Consider the following 22,875-nt stretch of genomic DNA (forward strand, 5'->3'; position numbering starts at 1 on the left):
AACAAAACAAAACCATTAACTCCCCTCCCACAAACACATTTTAAAGGACATTGACTGTTAATCAGACCAAAAAACATGTTTGCCTGGCACCTAAAGATATGTAATGAAGGCTATTATTATTAGATAGGAGTGTTCTTAAAGGGAGCCGGGAGCGGGTAGGGGCCAAAATTATTATTTTTATTATTATTTGCCTCCCTTGACATTTATATACCCCTTCCCTCTTTTAAACATTGCTTTAAAAATAAAGGTTTATGTTGCCAATGGGTCATCTTGCCCTCTGAAAGTCGGCTGCAATTGAATATCTATATATAAATCAGCATAGGCATATTTTATGCAAATATGCAGCACGGGCCCTTTTAAGGACTTAGCAATGCCCTTAAAAGAAGCAGAAAGATAACTAGCTAGCAGATATAGAGAGAACTCTGTTTCTAGTTGGTTGGAAGAGAGGATTGCAGCAGGTCAATCACCTTTCCTTACCCCTTGCAGGAGAAGCTGCATTTATCAAAAATGGCTTGTTACAAATTAGAGGGGGCTCTGCTGTTCTCCTTTCCACCCGCTTCCATCCCAATGAGCATGGATGCATCTATAGCAGCCAGGGATTCCAGGTCTGGAATTCCAGTTCCATGATTTCTGGACCACCACACTCCACTTCAGGTTTTCTCGACCGCCACACTGGGATGCAAAACCACACTGCAAGGAAGCAGGTGGGGCTGTCTTGTTATGGGGGGAAGGGGCAGAGAGTGGGGTTGCAGCTGTTCTGGAAGCCGCTGATCTGGAATCCAGGCCATGGGTGCGGGAACTGTGCCCTGGAAGAATGCTTGCATCCCATTTTGGGATTTTAAAGCATGCTTTCCTCCAGGAAGGCTGTGCCTTAGAACCAAAACGCATACCCTCAAACATTTTTTCCCTAATGAAAATACGGACATTCTGTTGTACAGTGGTAGCTCTGGTTACATACTTAATTCATTCCAGAGGTCCGTTCTTAACCTGAAACTGTTCTTAACCAGAAGCACCACTTTAGCTAATGGGGCCTCCCGCTGCTGCCGTGTCACTGCCGCGCGATTTCTGTTCTCATCCTGAAGCAACGTTCTTAACCCAAGGTACTGTTTCCGGGTTAGTGGAGTCTGTAACCTGGAGCGTGTGTAACCTGAAGCATATGTAACCCGAGGTACCACTGTACATCAGGAAACTTCTCTCGCATTTGATCTCACCGCACAAATAGCCGTCATGTACACATGCACATCAGTGTACCTTGAGCCAATTACAACCTGCCTCACCTGTTATTGATTGATTGATTGATTGAATTTATACAGCCATAGATCTCAAGGCAGTTCCTACCTCCCAGGATTGTTGTAAAGAAAAGAAATGTGTGACAGAAGGGATCGCACTCAACACCTTCCAGAGATAAATGGAACAAAATACAATTTTTGTGGTAACCTGCCTTGAGTCTCTGCCAGAGAAAAAGGTGAAATACTAATACGTACTAAAACTAGAAACTGTGAGAATGGTTAGGAACATAGCAGAGAGTAAATCCTATTAAACTCAGTGGGACCTCTGAACAAAAATGCTTAGGACTGGTGTGTAAGGCTGCAGAGTCTTTGCCCAGTGACCTGGGAGTAAGCACCTTTGAATACAGTAAGACTTACTTCTGAGTAGAGAGTGTAGGGCTCAATATGCAATAAAGGAATAAACGCCCCACACGTTTCCTAACAAATGTCTGGCTGCGGAATCATGGCGCTGAAAGAATCAAAAGTGGACTGGTGGCATTTTCCTTCAAAAGCTTTAGAAAGTTTTTTGTAGGCCAGCATCAACATTTTCCTTCCTTTGGGGCAGGAATTTTATTTGCAGTAGAAACAGGACCCCGTTTTTATACCTACACACCCTCTGTTAATTGTTCTCCGAGAGGTGGAAAGGAAGGAAAAAGGAAAAGTGAGAAGTTCTAGGATCAAATCAGAAACTGGGAGGGTTTCTGTAATTCCAGGACTGTCCCTGGGAAATCAGGACACTTGGAGGGTATGGAGATGTGACCATCACTGTGGCAAAAAGGGGCACGGTCCTTTATCCTTCCAAAATTCAGGCTGTGAATGCCAATCTTTTCAGACATCCCATAACTAATGTGAGGAAGGGGACTGAGAAATGCTCTTATGTTGGAAAGGTTGTAACATTTGGGACATTTGGGTTTGGAGAAAAGTTGGGTCAGAGGTGGCTTGAGATCCTATATGGTGTGGACACAGAGAAGCTTTTAGCTGACTAAACATTTGGAAGAATTTTCTGATAATAAGAGCGGTTCAACAGTGGAACAGACTACCTCAGAAGAAGGGAGTCTCTCCTTTGTCAGAGGTTTTAAAACAGAGGTTGGCTGGCCATCTTTCGGGATTCTTTAGCTGCGATTCCTGCATTGCACAGTATCTCCGATAAATTTTACACATCACTTGGGAAGACAGGCGAACTAATGCCAGTGTACTGGAAGAAGCAAAGATCACTGTGTCGAAGCAAGGATTCTTCAACATCAACTTCGTTGGACTGGTCATGTTGTGCGGATGCCTGATTATCGTCTTCCAAAGCAACTACTCTATTCCGAACATAAAAATGGAAAGCGTAATGCTGGTGGTCAACAAAAGAGGCTTAAAGACTGTCTCAAGGCAAATCTAAAGAAATGTAGTATAAACACTGACAACTGGGAAACACTTGCCTGCGAGTGCTCCAGTTGGAGAACAGCCTTTACCAATGGTGTCATGGGCTTTGACAACGCTCAAACTCAGGACACAAGGGAGAAACATGCTAGGAGCAAGACACGCTTGGCAAATCCACACCATGATCAACTCCTGCCCAGGAACCAATGTCCCCACTCTGGAAGGATGTGTGGATCCAGAATTGGCCTCCACAGTCACTTACGGACTCATTGTTAAAACTGTGTTTATGGAAGACAATCTTTTTTTTTATAAAAAAAATAATATTTATTAAAGTTTTAAAGGTTACAAAAAGAAAAAAGAGAAAACACCAAATTAAGCAAAAACAAGACAACTCATCACAATAAGGAAAAAGAAAAAAAAAGAAAAAGAAAGAAAAAACAGAAAAATAGAAACAATTAAAAAACACAACGAACCTTCCCATAACTTATCTTTCATTTGCTTGTTTCCTTGAGCTCCTCACACCTCCCTTTTTTGTATTCTAGTTCGGTTAGCTATTTCAGCAAATCCTTTCCATCTTCCCCAGTTTTTGTCCTATAATTTATCTTAATATAATGTAACGTTACTTTCCCTCCTTTCACCAATTAACAGTCTATTTTTACTTAATCCTTTATAACATTTCTGCTAAAACCACATAACTTCATTCCAACATCCTTCTAACATTCCTTAATTTTACAATGTTTCTGTAAATAAACTTTAAATTTCTTCCAATCTTCTTCCACCGAATCTTCTCCCTGGTCTCGGATTCTGCCAGTCATTTCTTCCAGTTCCATGTAGTCCATCACCTTCATCTGCCATTCTTCCCGGGTGGGTAGATCTTGTGTCTTATGGAAGACAATCTTACTCAGCTACAAGTGATCACAAAAGAAGAAGAAGAAGAAGAAGAAGAAGAAGAAGAAGAAGAAGAAGAAGAAGAAGAAGAAGAAGAAGATTGCATGGGGCTGGTCTAAATGACTGTTGGGATCCCTTCCAAGTCTTGTATTCCATTCCTTTGGGCCCCAGTTACCTCCAAACCTTCGAGAACTAATTCAATTTAAAAGTCTGTCCAGCGTTAGCAACCAGCTAAAGCATGGGGACAACTGAACTCATAAAGCTGACGCAGTCTCTCTCTCCCTCGCTCCCTGCCCCTGATTGCACTTAGTAATGGATTATTATGGGCTGCTGTCTCTGTAGAACACTTCTTCTCCTCGCCGTTGCCAAGGGGAGGCACGGAAGAGCCCGTTTTTAAGACGCACCAAGTTTCATTGCTTAACTAAAGCAAGATCAATAATCACTGTATTAATAAATAATGCTCATCAAAATGCTGGCAGGACAGAAGCTGCAAAATGCCTGGCAAGTAGCAAGAGCAGGCGCTGCACGTTTCATGGGGCCAGGATGCCTTGGCTGGAAATCAGAGATGGCTACCTGTGCTGTAAAGCTATTTGGGAAAAGGCAATCCCGGTTCTGGAAGGCGGGAGAGACGAGCTGTACAAATAGCCTTTCTCAACATGGTTGTTCCCACCACACGTCCCATCAGCGTCGGCCAAAGAGGGCACCACGTAGGAAAAAGCTACTATGGGCTAAAGATTTTGGATATAATATTCAGTTAGAATCCTGGGAAAGGTTGTGGAAGGAAGGTATTAACTTTACTGCACACAGTGCACTTAAAGAAAATGCTATGGAAATGATGTATAGATGGTATTTAACACCAGCTGAACTGGCTAAAATGTGCAAGACAAGAACCAATGAGTGTTGGAAATGTAAAGAAAGGGAAGGTATCTTCTTCCACTTGCAAAAAGGTAAAGGCTTTCTGGGAAATGGTATATAATGAGTTAAAGAAAATGTTTAAAAATACTTTTGTTAAAAAACCAGAAGCCTTTTTATTGGGGATAGTGGGTGAAGAGATACCAAGGGAAGATAAAAGACTGTTTATGTATGCAACAGCTGTGGCAAAAATTATTTTAGCCCCCAAATGGAAACAGCAAAAAGTACCAACGAAAGAAGAGTGGCAGATGAAGATGATGGACTTTGCAGAACTGGCGAAGCTGACAGGGAAAATTCAAAACCAGCAAGATCAAGTATTCCAAAAGGACGGGAGTAAATTTATAGGATATTTGAAAGATTATTGTAGGCAATTAACACCACTAGCAGGGTTGTCTGAAGACTTGTAATGAGAAATTTTCCACCTTTCTATATTTATTTAAATTTTGAGTCATTTTGTAATGAGTGCAACTAGAATGGGAAAACGTACATAATGCAATGATATAAAGGTTAATTTTGTAAGTCATGAGGCCGGAGGGAGGGAAGTCGATGGGCTCTAAAGAGCCAGGGCGGTAAGTGGATAACGATGATGTGAATGTATATACAGTGGTATCTCGGGTTAAGTACTTAATTCGTTCCGGAGGTCCGTTCTTAACCTGAAACTGTTCTTAACCTGAAGCACCACTTTAGCTAATGGGGCCTCCCACTGCTGCCGCAGCGCCGGAGCCCGATTTCTGTTCTTATACTGAAGCAAAGTTCTTAACCTGAAGCACTCTTTCTGGCTTGGCAGAGTCTGTAACCTGAAGCGTATGTAACCTGATGCGTATGTAACCCAAGGTACCACTGTATTTAAATGGAAAATAAATAAAAATTAGAGAGAGAGAGAGAGAAAGAGAGAGAGAGAGAGAGAGAGGGAAAAGGCTACTATGTGTAAATGGGCCCAAATGACATATAACAAGGCTACCACACCTTCAGGTGTGGACTCAGTTCTCCAGGTTTTCCTGGCCCCAGCCAGGTGGCAGGTGGAGGGTTTGAGCCTAATACCTTTAATAATGATGAAAAATGATTAAGAAGGCCTTCCGTGCAACTTGCAAGCTTCAGGCCGCAAATTGCAGCATGGAGACTCACAGGGAAAGGTCTGCCTGCCTCTGCTCCTCTCCCAATTAACTTCCATCTCCAGGGCCCTGCCCAGGACATCACCATGGTCTCCAGTTTGAGCCCTGGAATCTCAGGGCTGGGGATGCTCCTGAATTGGCAACCCTACATATGGTATATATAATGAATAGACCCATGAATGCCACTTCCCTGAATCATAGAATTGCAACCACCTGACCTCCGTTACTGCTTCTTGCCTGCCTTGATGGAGGATAAAGAGGAATGGGTGTGGAAACTAGTGTCCCGGGTAGAGGCAAATGTTACATTCATTGCTCCACCCACTTTTGCCTCTGGCCCCACCCACCACTGGTGTGTGATGTCTCCCACCCTCTGGGAAGAAGCCAATGAGAACCTTGGGCTTCAAAAGCTTCCCTTCCCCTGCAGTAGTTGCTTGTTGCTGCACTGGTTGTGGAACTATTAACACGTTGACACTATGCCCTGAATGCACATTTCCTTTGGAAAGCACTTTAAAATCAATAATCCGTAACTCAAATCCACACAGCTTCTGCCTTCCCTGAAGTGGAATTTTAGATTGCATCCGCCTTGGGGCAGAGGGCTTTTCCTCTCATGGACCTTTTGCAAGGCAGAAAGCACTCAACGACACTGTTTTAATATAGAGTTGCTCTCCCCACCCTGCAAGCAACAGGAAAGGATTGCTGCTCAGTGGTAGAGCATTCCCTTTGCCTGCAAAAGGTCTGGGTTTGAGTCCTGGCATCTCCAGAAAGAGCGGGGGATGGACTCTGGCCTGAAACTCCAGAGAGATGCTGCCAGCCAGTGTTGGCAGCACTGCACTAGATGGATGCTGGTATAAGGCAGTTTTCTCTGATCCTAGCAGAAGAGACAATGCAAGATGTTGATATGCGTGCCTATATACACTGCAAGCTTGCATCATTCTTATACCATTTTAACTATGGACATTCCCTTGCCCCTGAAGAATCCTGGGAACAGGTGTGTGTTACTGAAGTTGGGAATCATTTCCTTAGCTCAGTCGTTCCCAAACTTTTAGTTCCATAAACCCATTTCCTGTGCCCCACTATGAAACACATTATTCAGAATAGTGGGTTGCACAACCAACTTAGGAAGAAAGCAGCACAATAAAGTTCAAAACGGGAACAGTCAATTGCATGTGCAATTGTTTACTGTTTACTTTAATTAACTTAGCAGAAGTTGTGAACTTCTAGAATCAGGTAGCCATTTACACCTGCAGCGGTCCCCTGCCCCTTAGTGCCCCCTAGCTAATCACACCGCCCACCCCCAGGGGGCAGTATCACCCACCTGGGGAATCTTAGAGGGTTCACATGCCCTCTCCAAAGTTACAATCTCCATGGTTTCCTGGGAAGAGGGAATGACCATTGAACTTGCTGAAATCTGCAGCTCAGTTACAGCAAACCAGGTTCAATCTATAATGCAGGGATATCAAACTGGTTTAAATCTCGAGTCCAGCAGCAGGCCCTGGCGCTAGTGGTCAGTCAGCTTGGGCATTGGCTGAGAGTTCCAGCAGCAACACTGGCCTAACTCGGCTGTGTCACCCTCTCCCCCTTGATTTCCCTCTGGTTGGAATTTAGCAGAGGACAGGGTGCGGTGCTCCCTTTGAACAGAAGCCAAGCTCAGCTCACCCACACCCCGGCAGCCTGCCATGTTTGTTTCCCCAAAATGCAATGCCCCCATGATTAATAATAATAATAATAATAATAATAATAATAATAATAATAATTTATTATTTATACCCCGCCCATCTGGCTGAGTTTCCCCAGCCACTGTGGGCGGCTCCCAGTCAGTGTTAAAAACAGTACAGCATTACATATTAAAAACTTCCCTGAACAGGGCTGCCTTAAGTCCTGGGCATGGCTTCCCAAACCACGGTCTGCGAGCTTCATTCAAGTGGCCCTGCGGTTTGCCCATGGATTTGTGGCTGAAGGCGGAAGACAGCACGTCCATCACATTGCAGATTTCCTATTGATTTTTAAATGCATTTTTATAGCTGCTTTCATTCCTTAAATTGTATTTTATTGCATTAGCAATTCTAATTGTAACGTGATAACGAAATAAAAGGAGGAATGAAAACACAATTAAAAATCATACAGTATCTAGCACAGCACATTACAATTTGCTACGAGAAGCAGGGAAATCATTAAGGGGTCTGCTGGGACTGTCAGCATTTTTCCCCCAGCGGTCCGGGGAAGAAGAAGAAGAAAGATTAAGAACCATTTGTCTGGGGTCCAACCTGCACCAGCAAATGGACAATGTGGGGCTCACTGACAGTGCCAATGGGCTCCTTGGCTGTTGTGCAATGGGGCTCAGTGTCTGCACCAATCAGCTGTAACCATCTAGAGTAGCCTTTCTCAACCTGTGGGTCCCCAGATGTTGTTGGACTACAACTCCCATCACCCCTAGCTAGCAAGGCCAGAGCTCAGGGATGATGGGAGTTGTAGTCCAACAACATCTGGGGACTCACAGGTTGAGAACCGCTGATCTAGAGGCTCCCGGCTCCCCACATCTACAGGGCTACAGGGAACAATGACCAGACTTTGTCTAGCATCAACACATTCACAACCCAACCAAAGCAACTCCCCCAAGCAGAGCACGGACTCTAGCCAGCCTTGTCCCAGTATGAGATCCAGCCTCTTCATAGCATTCATCTTCTGAAAGACCACATTTTGTTGGGGTTTTACGGAAGCACACACTGGTACCAGCCATGTAAACTGGGAGTAGCAAAGCTCATCCCTTGCTCTTCTGAGATGCAGTTCATCCCATCTGAATTAAAAGCCCCAAGCCGCAGCCGTGCCATCAGGTCAAAAGCTAATCCCCTTGCAAATATATATATTATTTTCCAGCCCATGAATCAACCAGCATCTCCTAAGCCCTCTTACATAAACTGTTGAAGTGTCCCCTGCTGTTCTCCATCTCCCCTGAGCTTTTTGCAACAGCCAAAAACTTCACTGTGATTTGACATGGCGGTAAATGGATTCCTACTTAGCGGGACCCAGAATTCCACCTTGCCATTCCTATCAATGCCACCTATCCACCCTCAAATTATCATTATCAGCAGCAGTAGCGCAAACAAAACCTGCCAGCTGGTCCCAGGGTGGGTTACGGCACTTTTAAAATTTAGAATGAAAAACAGTCAAAATATTACATTCATTAAAATAGAATGGCCCCTGAAAGCATACGTCTCAGATGTCCCGGGCCAGGATAAAGAGATGTGTCTTCAGCATTCATTGAATGTGGCATACTGAAGAAGCCAGGTGCACTTCTGTGGGGAAGGAGTTCCATGACTTAGGGGGCTGCCACAGAGAAGACCCTCTCGCAGACCACCACCACCACCCTGAGCTCCTGGGGGAGGTGGACCTGCAACTGGGAGGGTCTGTAGGGATGCCTAAAATCACCTCCCCTTTTCAGCCTAGCCCTCCTCCAGCTGCTTCCAGGCTCTCGTTATTTCGGGGTGGGATTCGCCTGCACATTGACAAATTCACTTGATCTTGTGCAACAAACCTGCTTCCCCAAATGAGGAAAAGAGTGACGGGGGGGGGGGGGGGAAATGGACCGGAAAGCATTGGTGCAACATCATCTAATCTCCCTGTAAACAAATCGGAAGGAATGCTCAACAGACAGGATGCCTGGAAGAGCCTTCTGATTCAACGCAGTTCCATCATCCCATTTCCCGGCAGAAACAACTTGATTTTCAGGATATGTTAAGACAGAAATTGAGGATTGCTTGAGCTCGTCTTTTCGATGTCAGGATGCACTCTTTTTAGGTATTTACAGGTGTGTCAAAATGTCAACACCTAGTTAAACATGACTGAAAAGTCAGAGATACCACCCACAGCTGGGGTCCCCAATGTGGTTACCTATGGGCATTACAGCACCCCAAAACACCCTCCTGGATGCCCACCAAGACTCATTGCTCTTTCTATTCCTGTAAAAGATGAGGGGTTTATTGGCAGTTGGGTTGGTGGTCCCTGGCTTCTTCTACTTTTTATTGGAGTTTTGTTTGGGGTAGGTGTTTTGTCTGGGTGATTTGGTTTTCCTTGGGGGGTGTTGTTCTGATCATTGCTAGTTTTTCCTCCTGTAAAATGGGCATTTTGTGGCGCACACAGCAGTTTCCTAGATTTCCAGATGTGTCCCCAGGTTGGAAACCCTTGCCCTGGAGTGGAAAAGACCATACCACTAAGAGAAAGGTCAGCCTATGTGGAATCAACCAAAGATATCTGCTGAGTGTGACCCCAAGTTGTGTGTGTGTCAGGTTGTCTCAGTGGGAAAGGTGAGAAGCAGAGCTCATGTCACCAGTTTTCGTGGAGGTCCATCTCCATCAAGAACCTCCTAAAATGTGCCAGCTACTCAACATGGGAACAACTGCTTAGAAATTGGTATCTGAGTTTGAGTTTTTATTTCCCTTTCCTTCCTGTCCCCTTTCCCTTGTGTGTATGTGTGTAGTTTTTTTAGATTGCAAGCCTGCAAGTAGGGACTGTTTTGTTTTGACTGTGTGTAAACCATTATGGGAATAATATTGGCCGAAGAGCAGCTTACAGATGCACTAGAGAAATAAATACCTTAAAAATGCATTAACCCAAAGCATGAAATTTCTCTTTGCTTGCATCGACCAGTCACTACAACCAGCACTGGATTGGGCAAGACCAAGCAGAAACAGTTAAATTCGCTGTGACAAAAATTGCTGCATGCCCAACAACTAGATGAGGTAGGTAGGACACCACTAGACTCAGCCTCAACTGGGCCACCAAAGCCACCTCCTCTAGGTTCTCCTCCACAACACAAGATCAACCAACATCTCCTTCAACCATGAACCCTTGCAGCATACAGCCTTGTTAAAGAAGTCTCATTTCCTCACCTTCTGGTTCCAGATTCAGAGAACTAAGCCACACCAGGAAAACAACAACCCAAGCTGTCCACAAGGCTATTCCAAGTCGAGAGCAAGCTCAAAACTATGGACCCATCAGGAGATGTGAAAACGGTCAACCAAAACAACCATCACCCAAGACGTCTTCTCAAATCCAGCACCCAAAACCAAGAAGGCAAAAAGTTGACGGGACTCCGGAAAACCACACACCAAACCACCAAACTGACATCACCCGGTTCAGGAGAGAAAGGATATGGGTTACAGACCAGTTTGAGACACCAGCTTCGTGGGCGAGTTGTCTGGTGAAGGCAGAAGAAGACAGTGGAGGCCAGTGCAGGGTAAGGGACCTGGTTCTCTCCCTCGTGGGCTGGATCCCGGGTGGATGATCCTGCCGAAGCCAGACTGTCCTGGATGGATTTACAAGCACTGAGGGTGTCCTCATCTTTCTCCTCCCCTGGCTGGGATGCCTTGCCGGTGGCTGCGCCAGAAGCTATGGGGACTTGCACCTCGTCGCTCGTCAGGGACTGGAAAGGTTCTCTTCTCTCGCCATCAGTCATGATAGCAGCCGGCACCTGGAGATGGTGGAGGACGAAAGAGTTAGGTGAAGAAGAAGGGGTGAGCTCTTGGGGAAGGGCAGACAACAACGAAGGGAGGCGTTGTTTTGGAAAGAACGTAAGAAGAACCTACTGGATCAGGCCATCTAGTCTAGCGTCCTGTTCTCAAAGAGGCCAACCTGTAGGAAACCCGCAAGCAGGATTCAAGCACAAGAGCATATTCCCCTCCTGTGGTTTCCAGGAACTGGCATTCGGAAGCATTGCTGATTCCAGCCGCAGAGGCTGAGCATAGCCAGCCTGACTTAGTATCCATCAGCAGCCCTTTCCTCCATGAATCTGTCTCTTTTCCAGCAATAGGTTGGTGGCCACCACTGGCTCCTATCGGAGGGAGTTCCACAGTTTAGTTTGTGCTAAAAAGGGGGGGGAGTACTTTTCTTTTCTAGTGTAATGAGAGTGGGAGGGGGGCTTTTCTCTACCCACTTTCTCCACGACCTGCATAATTTTTATAAGCTTCCAACAGGTTGCTTCTGAATCGATGCAGGAATCTCAAGCAATAAATATAAAATATTGAGCCCCAAAGGGACCTCAGGGTCATCTAGTCTGACCCTGTTGTTGTTGTTACTGTAGTAGTAGTACTCTTAGTACTATTATATATGATGTTTGCAGCTCTGAGCTCGGCTTTGGCCGGGGAGGGTAGGACATAAATAAAATTTATTATTGTTATTGTTACTATCATAGTAGTACTATTAGTACTATTATGTATGATGTTAGCTGCTCTGAGCCCAGCTTTGGCCGGGGAGCGTGGGATATAATTATAATTATAAGTATTATTATTATGTCCACCCCCCCCAATGCTGCTCTTTACCTCAGAGAGCAAAATGTCCTCCGCCAGCCCTGTCAAACAGCAATGGCCAGAATAAAGGCAGATGCAACTTTAAGGAACGCCAGCCTGGTGACGTGGTTGGAGTGTTGGACCTGGGCGACCACAGTTTGAGTCCCTGCTCAGCCTGAAAAACTCACCGGGTGACCTTGGGCAAGTCACCAACTCTCAGCCTAACCTAAGCAAGCACGGTTACTTGGGAGTGATCCCCCTAGAACTTTGAGAGACTTCAGAAACTGCATCTTTCGTTGGTCACACAATGTAATTTTTCTTTTCTTTTTTCTTTTGCAAAAGCAGCCAACGGGGGGCTCCATTTTGGATCCAAGCCATGAGAGAGAGGTCTAACCCTTTCCCCAAATACATTACACCCCCTACGACTTGCTCCCCAAGCTGTTTTTAAACTGCAGATGGAAAAACATGCAGGCAGGCTTACATTTTAAAGCCCACATTTTCTCCCCCCCCCCCCATGGGGCTGATAGGAGCTCCACAGTGATGTTATTGATCTGAACCAAAATGTGGGGGTGGGTAAGGATAAGAGCCGCCCTCACTTCTGCCACACAGTGGCCCCGACTCAAACCAAGGCACACTTTTACAAAAAATTATATAAATTTAAATCGTGAACTTCTAACACAGAGCTCCCACGCAATGCCCAATTTGGCCCTTACTTCTGAGTAAACATGCATATGACTGGATGCAGGTCTGGCAAAAGTCTCGTCTGTTGTTTTGGGGGCAGGGGATCTGCATTCAAACCTCTTCCACAAAACGTAAATAGCTGTCTGTCTGTCTCCACCTGAAATTTCTCAGGAGGGTGTGTATATGTGTGCAGGAGTGAGTGTTATGAAAATCCCTGAAGCAGAGGTGAAACCAAGCAGGAATAAAGAAATAGGGAAAAGGAAGTAACAGCTGGGGAGGGGGGGGGGTGCATTTTCATTCATAAATGAAGACAAATCGCTCCTTTTCTTGAACCAGCCCGGGCCGGCTGGTCCATGAGGCAGGCTGAGGCAGGTGCCTCAGGTGGCCAAACCCAAGGGGCACCTCTGTGGGCGCCCTCTTCCCGCTGATGCCAGAGAAGCAGCCCTCGCAAGATCTCACTGGAACGCAGAAGTTACTCTGTGTGACCCCAGGAAGTGGAGCACTGAGGGGGGCAGGTCGAACTTCAGGCAGCAAAACTGGATGAGCCGCCCCTGGCATTCAATGTGGGTTTACAGGGGCAGCAATGGGCACCGCTAGCTTCTCTCCCACATCCATTGCCCCATATTCAGAGTATAGTGGTACCTTGGGTTATGTACTTAATTTGTTCCGGAGGTCCATTCTTAACCTGAAACTGTTCTTAACCTGAAGCACCACTTTAGCTAATGGGGCCTCCTGCTGCTGCCATGCCGCCGGAGCACGATTTCTGTTCTCATCCTGAAGCAAAGTTCTTAACCTGGGGTACTATTTCTGGGTTAGCTGAGTCTGTAACCTGAAGTGTATGTAACCCGAGGTACCACTGTAATCAAGTTGGGGCAACAATGTCCAGTTTTTGTTTAGCTTTCCATGTGAAGTCGCAGTTGAAGAGTAAAAGGAACACAGAATAACTCCACCTAAAGTGTGTTATGTTCAAGAGAGAGGCGTCAGCGTAAGGAATTGGGGAAAGAGAGGTGTGAATGGGATAAATAAGAAAGAGCGCTGCAGGATCAAACCAAAGCTTTTGTTCTGTTCTAGTCCTTCATCCTAACCTAAGCAGGACATAACAGGGCACAGCCTTTCCCTCCTGCATATTGCCACCAACTTGTTTTCAGAGGCAAAGTGCCTCTAGCTATGGAGGCTTCATTTTGCTACCATGGCTGAAGGATCTATGAAGGAAGAAGAAGAAGAAGAAGAAGAAGAAGAAGAAGAAGAAGAAGAAGAAGAAGACAGGTTTCTCAATGGCTATCAAGCTCCCTTCTTTTCAAGCCAAACATCTGCCGACTCAGTTTAAGGCAGTTCCCTTTGTTCCTGTCTTGTGGCAGTGAGTTCCGCAAGTTAACATTGCCCAATGTGAAGGAAGACCGCCTTGAATCTACTACCTGTCAGTGCCCTCTCTAGTTTTCTGAGAAGAAGGGAAGGGAAGAATGAACCAAAGGAAGCATAAAGTTAAGAAGAATTAAGAGGAATGGGTACAAATTATCCTTAGTATTGCTTACTTGCTGCAGCACTACTGAGATATACATGGTTGCTTAAAAATGGATGGGTCCCTGCCACAAACAGAGCTTTTTGGGTAAGATACTTTGGTTACATCCAACTAAATCCTACTCAGCGTAGATCCTTTGAAATGAATGGTTGGCGTTTCCTTTCATTCGAGTGGGTCTACTCTGAGTAGGGCTGGTGGTGTAAATTTCCATAGCGGGAGGAGGGGCAAGAAAGGCAAAGTAGGGTTGACTGCGAGCAAACGTGACAAGGAACTCAGAAATCGCTCTCCAAAGGTGGCCTTGCAGGGCGAGAAAGCGTTAGCGAGACAGGAAAGAGTTAAGTGGGGGAGATGTGGAAATATGGGGGGGGGGGGGTCAGAGAAAGAGAGAGTTAAATAGAAGCAGCAGAAGAGGAGAAAGAGAGAGAGGAAAGAGTTAAACCAGGCAGGCAAAACCTGAAGGTGGAATAGAAAGAAAAAGGGTGGAGAGCGAGAGAGAGATCCACGAGCTTCATTGTTCTCTAGCTCTCCGCAAGCGACCTCGGGTGGGTCTCTCCAAGCGGCAGCTTCGCCGCTGCTCCACGCGGACCATTTGGGGGTGGGGGAGGACGCGTGTCTCTCCCCCCCCCCCCACCTGCATGGTCTAAGTGGGGGAGGAGTGAGATATCTGTATCTATATATGTTCAAAAATAATTCAATAAATTCAATAAAAGGGGAATGTGGGAAAAGGTGAGGTTGTCCCCAGAAGCCAGGCGGAGACGTACATTTCTCAAAGGGAAGGCGAGAAAGAGGAGAGGGGTCGATGGGTAGCGAATGAATGTGAGGCACCTTGTGTCTCTCCCCACTCCCCAATCTTGGGCTTCTAGTTTCTGAAAGAAATGAGGGGTGAAGGGGCGAAACGAGAGACGGGATGGATATTTGGGGGTGGGGTGGGAGGGAGAGAGGGAGATGCGCTTGCCACAAAGTCATTGTTCAAACGCCTCGCATGGCGAGTGGGAATCGAAGGGGTTGGGAAGAGCTGGGCGGTTCAACCTCCCGGCTCGCTCCCGGAATCTGGACCCGTTTACTCGGAAGTAAGCCCCTCACCTACCCAACCTCCAAGTTCCAGTATCCTCTTGCGCGCACGCTGCCTCGGAGAGAGCGGAAGTATGCCCTGTTGGAACTCTGCGGGGGTATACTCCCGAGTAAATGTGAAGAGGATCAGGGCCCAAAAAGGCTTTGGTGAGGGGGAGAGGCTGCCTGGACACTGCTCCCCCCATCCCCCACTCTTGACAGGGACTCGGGGAGGGAGGTGCCGCCTTACCTTAGTTTCACGGACCTCTGTCTTCCCACACGCATAGCCGTCTCTTTTGCCGTTCACATCCGACCAGGCAGCAAAAATCTACTTCCAAGGACTCCGAGCGGAGAGCGGCAGGATTCCCCCCTCCTCGCTCTCGCTCTCTCTCCACCTCCCCTGGGGATAGGAGGTCTCCAGCAATGTCAATCCCACGAGCAGCTCCGGAGAGAGGGAGAGGTGGGTGGGTGCCCTGAGAGAGGGTCAGGGAAGGAAGTCACTCATCCTTGGTGCCCGAAGCATGCCTGATCTCTTTCCTCTCCCCACCCGCGAGGAGACCCCACCTCTCCTTCTGGGGGGGGGGCTTCTCTTTACCCTCCTCTGATCCCCCCCCAGGAAGGATGGAAAGCCGATCTTCTTCCAAATTGGCTCCGGTCCCCTTTGCACCAAGAATTGGAGCGGAGGGGTGCGATGGGTGAGGGACACAGTCAGTTCCACCAAATCGTTTGCAGAAGGGTAAAAAGAAGAGAGATAAATATAAAAAATAGAGATATAGAGATATATATGTGAGCTAGAGAGAGAGAAAGAGAGAAAAGAACCACACGGCGCCGAAGAGCGCTTCGCCTTTGCGCACACGGGAAACTTCAGACTTCACCGAGGGGAGGGGAGGGAAAAGGGGGTGGAGAGAAAGCGAGAAAGGGGGTGGGGAGCCCGGAGAGCGGCTGGAAGCAGAGCCACGCGAGCGAGCCGAGAGAGGGAGAGGGAGAAAGGGCTCCCACCCAGCTGAGCGGCAGCGGCGGGATGCCGAGCCGTGCGCTTTGGAGACAGCTCCATGCGTAAAAGTACCCCGGGCGCATGGCCCAGAAGAGCCCGAGAGTGGCCGGTCTTCAGGACTCGCCGCCGCTTTGGAGAGGCGGTTTGCGCCGACCTCAGTGCGTATAATGATAAAGGAAATGGATTGGGGGGGCTGAAGGAGGGTGGGGTTGCACGGTTCCCCCCGCCTCAGTTCTTTCTGTCCTCAAATTGCTGCTAGATGCTCTACCCCGCCCCCATTACGCTTTCGCTCCCTTCGCTTCCTTTGTTCTCTCTTGCAACTGGCGCTACCCAAGGTGGCTGTGCGTTGAAGGTCACTCTGCGAGCGGTTCAGAAGTTCAGCTGTTCTGCGGGGAGGGGGGAGGGGGGATAACCCATTCCAGGTGGGCACACAGACTTCGGAAAGGGATAGGATGGAAAGGTTGGGGGAGTTTCGGGGACCACCGCTAGATAATCCACAGCCTCGCCCTCTTCCCGGGGTGGGGTTCATATAGCAAGGCTGCTGGAGGGAGGAGGGGAAGGTGGGGGATAACTCCGGCGCCCATCTCCGCTGAGGACCGCAAAGCTGCCCACGTTTACGTTGACCCGCTTCCCCTCCACACGCTCCTGAAATCGCAGGACTTGGAATTCCCAACGCGCGGGAATGCAAAGCGAGCGTGGTGAGGTTCCATTAGAGGCTGAATCAGACCAGGATTCCGAAGAGGAAAAGGCTCCCACTCTCCTCCCATGAAGTCGTATTTTTAACCCCAAACTCACTGCTCATCTCCTGTATTTTTGACATTTTCGCATCTGGAGAAGCAAACCCAATATTCTCTACCCTCCCAGCCACCTACAAAAAAGTAGGTCACCTTAATGAAGCCACGGAGTTACTGTAAATCAGTCTCTGCCAATTCTGCTGCCCTCGAGATGTTTTGGACCACAATCCCCACCCACCCAAAGCAGCTGTTTTAGGCCAAAACATCTGGAAGGTACCAGGCTGGCACCAGCTGCTGTCAACTGTGCTCATTCCCCATCCTTAATGATTTAGAGATTCAGATACTTCAGGGCCAGCCTTACATGATGAAGCAGGTTTTGGGAACCCACATTTGTGGGTGGGGTGTGTGTGCAACTGATAGGTTGTTTTGTTATATTTTTATCACCATGGGAGGGGGTTCTTGACCACCCTCTGGGCTTGTGCCAGCTTGTAGATTCTCTTAAAATGACATTCCAATAAGTGGAGGTGCCAGAGAAGGTCGATTATAGGGGATAAATGTTCTCCCTTGGTGCACACATGTGTGGAAGGGGAAAACCTGCCCGGATCGGATGCATGAACTTTCTGGGATGCACTAATGATAATCAGGCAAAGCAGGTAACACCCCCCCCCCCACACTAGCAATGCAATTGTCTGTCATTTTCACTTTTCTCTGTTTCTCATTTTTCCAATCTTAAATTCATTTCTCCATATTTCTGTAGCTATCTGTGTTAAAAAAACCACAACCCCATGAAAATTCACAGCAAATTAATGCAAGTTTCTCCCAATCAACACATCTCTGTCTGCAGCTTTGACTAACACATACATTTTTTGCAAGCTATACCACCTAATATAATGCATTTTAAAGGCACTTTTCACCAATACATACATTTTTATGCCTACTTCCCCCCCAAAAGACCTAGCTTTGTCAACTTTGCTTGGATAATTGCTTTGCAGAATTCAGAGAAGTGCATATTTCAAAGGACGGCTGTGTTTCAGTTCTCAGATTTTCGGAAGATGCAAATGCGATACAAACAGGTTTAAATGTGACCCAAATCAAACTTCTTGCCCATCCCTAAGCATTGGACACAATGGCTGTGGCAGAAGGTCTAACAATGTCTGAGGAGAACACCATGCTTTATAACCAGTACGCTTTTGATTTATTCCAAGGAAGTGAGTTTTCATAGATGGGAATAGAAGGTGGGCCAGATTGTGTCATTTGGGCCAGGCCCCATCTCTCTCTCTCTCTCTCTCTCTCTCTCTCTCTCTCTCTCTCTCTCTCCTTTGTTTACAGTAGGTTTGAGGAACCTTTGGCCTGAAGAGTTTGGATTTGATATCCCGCTTTATCACTACCCGAAGGAGTCTCAAAGCAGCTAACAATCTCCTTTCGCTTCCTCCCCCACAACAAACACTCTGTGAGGTGAGTGGGGCTGAGAGACTTCAGAGAAGTGTGACTAGCCCAAGGTCACCCAGCAGCTGCATGTGGAGGAGCGGAGACGCGAACCCGGTTCACCAGATTACGAATCCACCGCTCTTAACCACTACACCACACAGCGGTGACTGGTATCCAGCTCAACCACATCCCTGTCTGTTGTTGGCCAGGGGCATACCATGAGGAGGGCCAAGGGGGCCGTGGCCCTGGGTTCAGAGATTTAAAGGATGTGAGGGGCACAACCAGGTCCCCCCACAACAGTCTCCCTTCCCTCACCAAGTCGTACCTGGGCCAGGCCTCCAGAACTGGGGCAGTGGTAGCACCTCCGTCTCTCACTCACCGCTGGCTCAGACTGCTGCGACTCAGTTGGCAGAGAGGGCTTGGGTTGGCGCGGACACCCTCCACACCTGCTCCCCCCTGTAGCATGTGCATACATGCCCCAGGCACCAAGAACCCATGCTATGCCCCTGCTTTTGGCCATGCTGCCCAGGGCTGATGAGACTTGAAGTTCAACAACATGCAGAGTGCCACAACTTTCTCATTCCTGGTTTACTTGGCTGCTTTCCCTTTGAAAGCCAATCTGAAGACATAGAAATCAGCAGATGTAAACTTCATGCACATTTGCCTTTTAAGGGTTTAGCAATGGCTCTGGAAGGGCCAACATTTAACGATGAAAAGGGAAAGAAGAAATCTCCCTGCAGACTGGCTGCCTTCTCCCCCAGGACCTCTGAAAACTGACGGGTTTATTATATTCAATTTGCAAATACAGGCCTTGCCGCTATTCATTGCCGGTTAATAACTGAGAATTGATTGAAAATGGAGGTCAGAGTTTCTCGAGAACAGAGATGAGAACTAATGGAGAACAACGTTCAAACACAGCCCCACACACAAACACACACAGAGTTTGATTATGCCGCTGCGAGGTTGTGATGAACGGAGGGTTGGTTACGGGAACTCCACTTCTTATTCCGGAAAGGGAAGCGGCAGCCCTGAATCGGAGGACGTGAGCCTGCCTAATGAAGGCTGAAGCTCATGAAGGAGAAAGGCAGCTAATTAGGGGGAAATAAATTGTGCTGTGCGATGGAGGATTTGTGTGTTTGATCCGGGGATGCCTTGCTCATGAAAAATCATTTTCCTATTGTACATGTGTTTGTGCTCTAAAGCAGAACTGGTGTGTGTGTTGACCTTGACTTGATTTGGACTGGGAGAGGAGCAGAGAGCTCCAGAAAAGAAGGAAGAAAATGAGACTTTGGCTAAAAACGGAAGGCATGGGGGAGGGAGAAGAGCAATCTCCAAGTGTCATGAGATGTTCTTGGCTGTTTTCCCCAAAGGAAAGCCTTTTCCATTCCATATGCCTTTGCTGCTGCTTCTTTTTCTTCCTTGGCTTTTCTCAGTGCCTTCTAAGCCGTGCGTACGATATAACGGCAAACAGAGCCGTCTCTAAAGATATCTCCCGTCGTATGTCAAGGCTACATGGTAAAGTTCAGCCACTACCCACAGCAGACCTTTGGAAATGAGTTTCTGCACCTGGAATCAGCATGTCCAATTTGACCTTTCCGAAGTCCATTTTCAGGCGGAGTGTTCAAAGTCTCCCCTGTGGCTCCACCAAGGAAGGCTGCCATGCTGGAAGCTGCTTTGGTATCTGAGTAGATATGAACTCAAGACCTAGGAAGATAAGATGAGCCCGGCTGGATCAGGGCAAGGGCCCTTCTGGTCCAGCACCCTGTTTTCATAGTAGCCACCCAGGTGCCTGTAGGAAACTAAGAAGCAAGACCTGAATGTTTTCAGGGGCAGATATGGTCTTTCAAAGTTCAGCGGTGTCCTGTGCGAGGACAAAATCCAGCCTCTTGCCTTCCATTCTACTGAACTCACTACAATGTCCCATGGCGCCCCCTAGGCTCAGCCCCCCGTAAAGCAGAACCTGTCGTGCTGCCTTAAATCTGCCTCTGACACTTCTGACGACATCTGAAAGCAGCCTTGTTTAGGGAAGCTTTTAATATTTGATGCATTACTGTATTTTAATATTGCATTGGAAGCCGCCCAGAGTGGCTGGGGAAACCCAGCCAGATGGGCAGGGTATAAATAAATTATTATTATTATTATTATTATTATTATTATTATTATTATTATTATTATTATCTGAAGCTTCCAGCAACTGGTATTCTGAAGCATTGAAAGGCAGATTCTGCTAACTCAGGGTCCATGAAGTGAATTGCTGGAACTAGGCTCAAAATAACTTTCTGCTTCACTGATGAGCCAGGGTCTAAAGCAGGCATAGGCAAACTCGGCCCTCCAGGTGTTTTGGGACTACAACTCCCATCATCCCTAGCTAACAGGACCAGTGGTCAGGGATGATGAGATTTGTAGTCTCAAAACACCTGGAGGGCCAAGTTTGCCTACGCCTGGTCTAAAGGCCCTACCCCTTGATTTTATTCAAAGAAGAAGAAGAAGAAGAGTTTGGATTTGATATCCCGCCTTTCACTCCTCTTCAGGAGTCTCAAAGCGGCTAACATTCTCCTTTCCCTTCCTCCCCCACAACAAACACTCTGTGAGGTGAGTGGGGCTGAGAGACTTCAGAGAAGTGTGACTGGCCCAAGGTCACCCAGCAGCTGCATGTGGAGGAGCGGGGAAGCGAACCCGGTTCCCCAGATTACGAGACTACCGCTCTTAACCACTACACCACACTGGCCAGGCCAATTGAAAAGCTTTGTGCTTCCAACAAATCAGAGAGTCTTAATATGTCACTCTTCTACATGTGCAAAGATGGTCGTGAAGCCCCACTTACTTACACACACACACACACACACACACACACACACACACACACAATCAGCCCAATCCTGAGTCCTGAGGGCAGGATCCACAGGGGCAACAGATCCCAATGTTGTGCTTTATTCGCTGCTTGTTCTTCATGGGAATGTTCACTCACCCCTTCTTCCCTGGTGGGGAGGGGTGTGTGTGACAATTTGTGGTTCACCTCAGGTGCCAGAATGTTGTGGGCTGGCCCTACACACACACACCCCTAGCTTGCTCAACCAGTGCAGGGTGATCCTGCTCCAAAAAGTTCTCAACATCCCATTACAGTGGTACCTCTGTGGGTGCTTGGGCATTCAGGGTCCCAGAGAGTTGGCTCCATTGGTGGCAACCCTGGTCTTCTGCCTCCAATCCTGACTGGAAAGAAGGCCCCTGTATTTCCGCCCCCCACCAGATTTCCTGTTCATGCGTTCCAGAGCTAAACCAGGGCGCTTTAGAGTGTCATTCTGTGACCATGCACCTCAGAAGGGGCGCAATACATGCTTCCTTTTCCCTGACCATGCATATATTTATATGGTGGTAATTAAAGAACAGGCCTCTTGCCTCTCAAGTTCTTGTAAAATGCTGTGTGCACTTATCTCTTGCTAGTAAGTGAACTTTATTTTAAAACAGATCATAAGAAAATAATGGAATTCATAGCTGAATTTGGGAGGTAGATCTGTCTATCTCCTGATAAGATCATGCACTTTTATAGAAAGCATTTTGTGCAGGCCCTTTCTTCAGGGCTGCATGCATTTTGATGTGCTTGTTTTGGAGTGGTCATTTGTGTGCCTTTATTTACATTCAGCCAAAAGTACATATATCCAACTGACACCAACAAGCAAAGGTTAGCCATGTTGGCTCATAAGAAATAAAACCTCCATATTAGGACATTACTGTCATTGGCCCTGAATATGTTTGTTGGGGAGAGGTGGCTGGCTGGGTCAGGACAGAGGAGTGGCCAACAGAGGACCACATGGAGCAATCCAGTGAGCTGGGCAGGTCTCTACCCAGGTCAGGAGAGCCCAAGAAGGACCTTGGGAAAGATTCGGAGGTCTTGAGGGGGACATTCCCCTTCTCCCAGGCCTTTGGTTAATTAAACCACCTATGGCCTTTCAAAGTGTGTGTATTATTGTTTTTCTTTGTTATTATGGTATGTATTTTTATGCTTTTATATTTTAAACCACCTTGTGATCATTAGATGAAGGGTGGCATAGAAATTTAATAATAAAAATAAGAAATGCTTTCATCATGCCAGCCAAGTTGTCACATAAAAGTTTTCAGGCTTTCAGATTCATCAGGACTCTTGGCTTCAACATCAGCCGACTTCTTCCCTCCCCACAACCCCATAGCAATTAGCCTAATTAAGAATTCTGGAGCTTGCCTACATTTTGTGACATTTTGGTTGGCCTAATGTGGATTTTTGGGGAAAACAACAACCAAGATGCTGAACTTAACACTTCCTTAAAAGGCCTTGAAATTAGAAAATGCTTTTTCTTGGAATACCAGAGCTTTGTACGGCCACATGAAGCTTACTGAGAAGATGGGTACTTATTTATACCATGCACAATTCACTTTTGGAACTCACTGCCACAAGATGGGGGTGATGGCAGCTAGCTTAGAGAGCTTTAGAAAAAAGATTCATGGAGGATACCTCTGTTAGAAATGACTGCTGAAGGAGCTTCTGTGCTTAGGGCGGTGAATGTTTTTCAGGCAGATGTCTGAATCCCCTTCTGGTCATCCTTTTGAGGGCCACATGCCAGTAGTGGGCGGGGCCCGAGGCAAAAGTGGGTGGGGCGATGAATGCAAAT

The 22,875-nt window shown here is 47.1% G+C and overlaps 1 protein-coding gene and 1 long non-coding RNA gene across 4 annotated transcripts in view; one reads left to right on the forward strand and one right to left on the reverse strand.

The window, feature by feature from the left end:
* The window catches only part of CACNA1H (calcium voltage-gated channel subunit alpha1 H), a 389,727-nt gene extending 373,812 nt beyond the window's left edge, over window positions 1-15,915 (reverse strand). For 2 of the 3 annotated variants that reach the window (XM_081889027.1, XM_081889026.1), the window contains exons 1-2: window positions 15,327-15,914; window positions 10,696-11,012 (exon numbers count right to left, since the gene is read on the reverse strand). In XM_081889027.1, the coding sequence (XP_081745153.1) occupies window positions 10,696-10,997 (302 nt within the window). In that variant the 5' untranslated portion in view covers window positions 10,998-11,012; window positions 15,327-15,914. Of the gene's footprint in view, window positions 1-10,695; window positions 11,013-15,326 lie in introns of all 3 variants that reach the window. The other variant, XM_081889028.1, reaches the window with a different exon arrangement.
* LOC309357319 overlaps window positions 1-22,875 on the forward strand; it is a 395,759-nt gene that overhangs the window by 222,109 nt on the left and 150,775 nt on the right. The gene's annotated exons all lie outside the window — the stretch shown is intronic.

Source organism: Podarcis melisellensis (assembly GCF_964234715.1).
Source record: "Podarcis melisellensis genome assembly, chromosome: 14".
NCBI lineage: Eukaryota > Metazoa > Chordata > Lepidosauria > Squamata > Lacertidae > Podarcis > Podarcis melisellensis.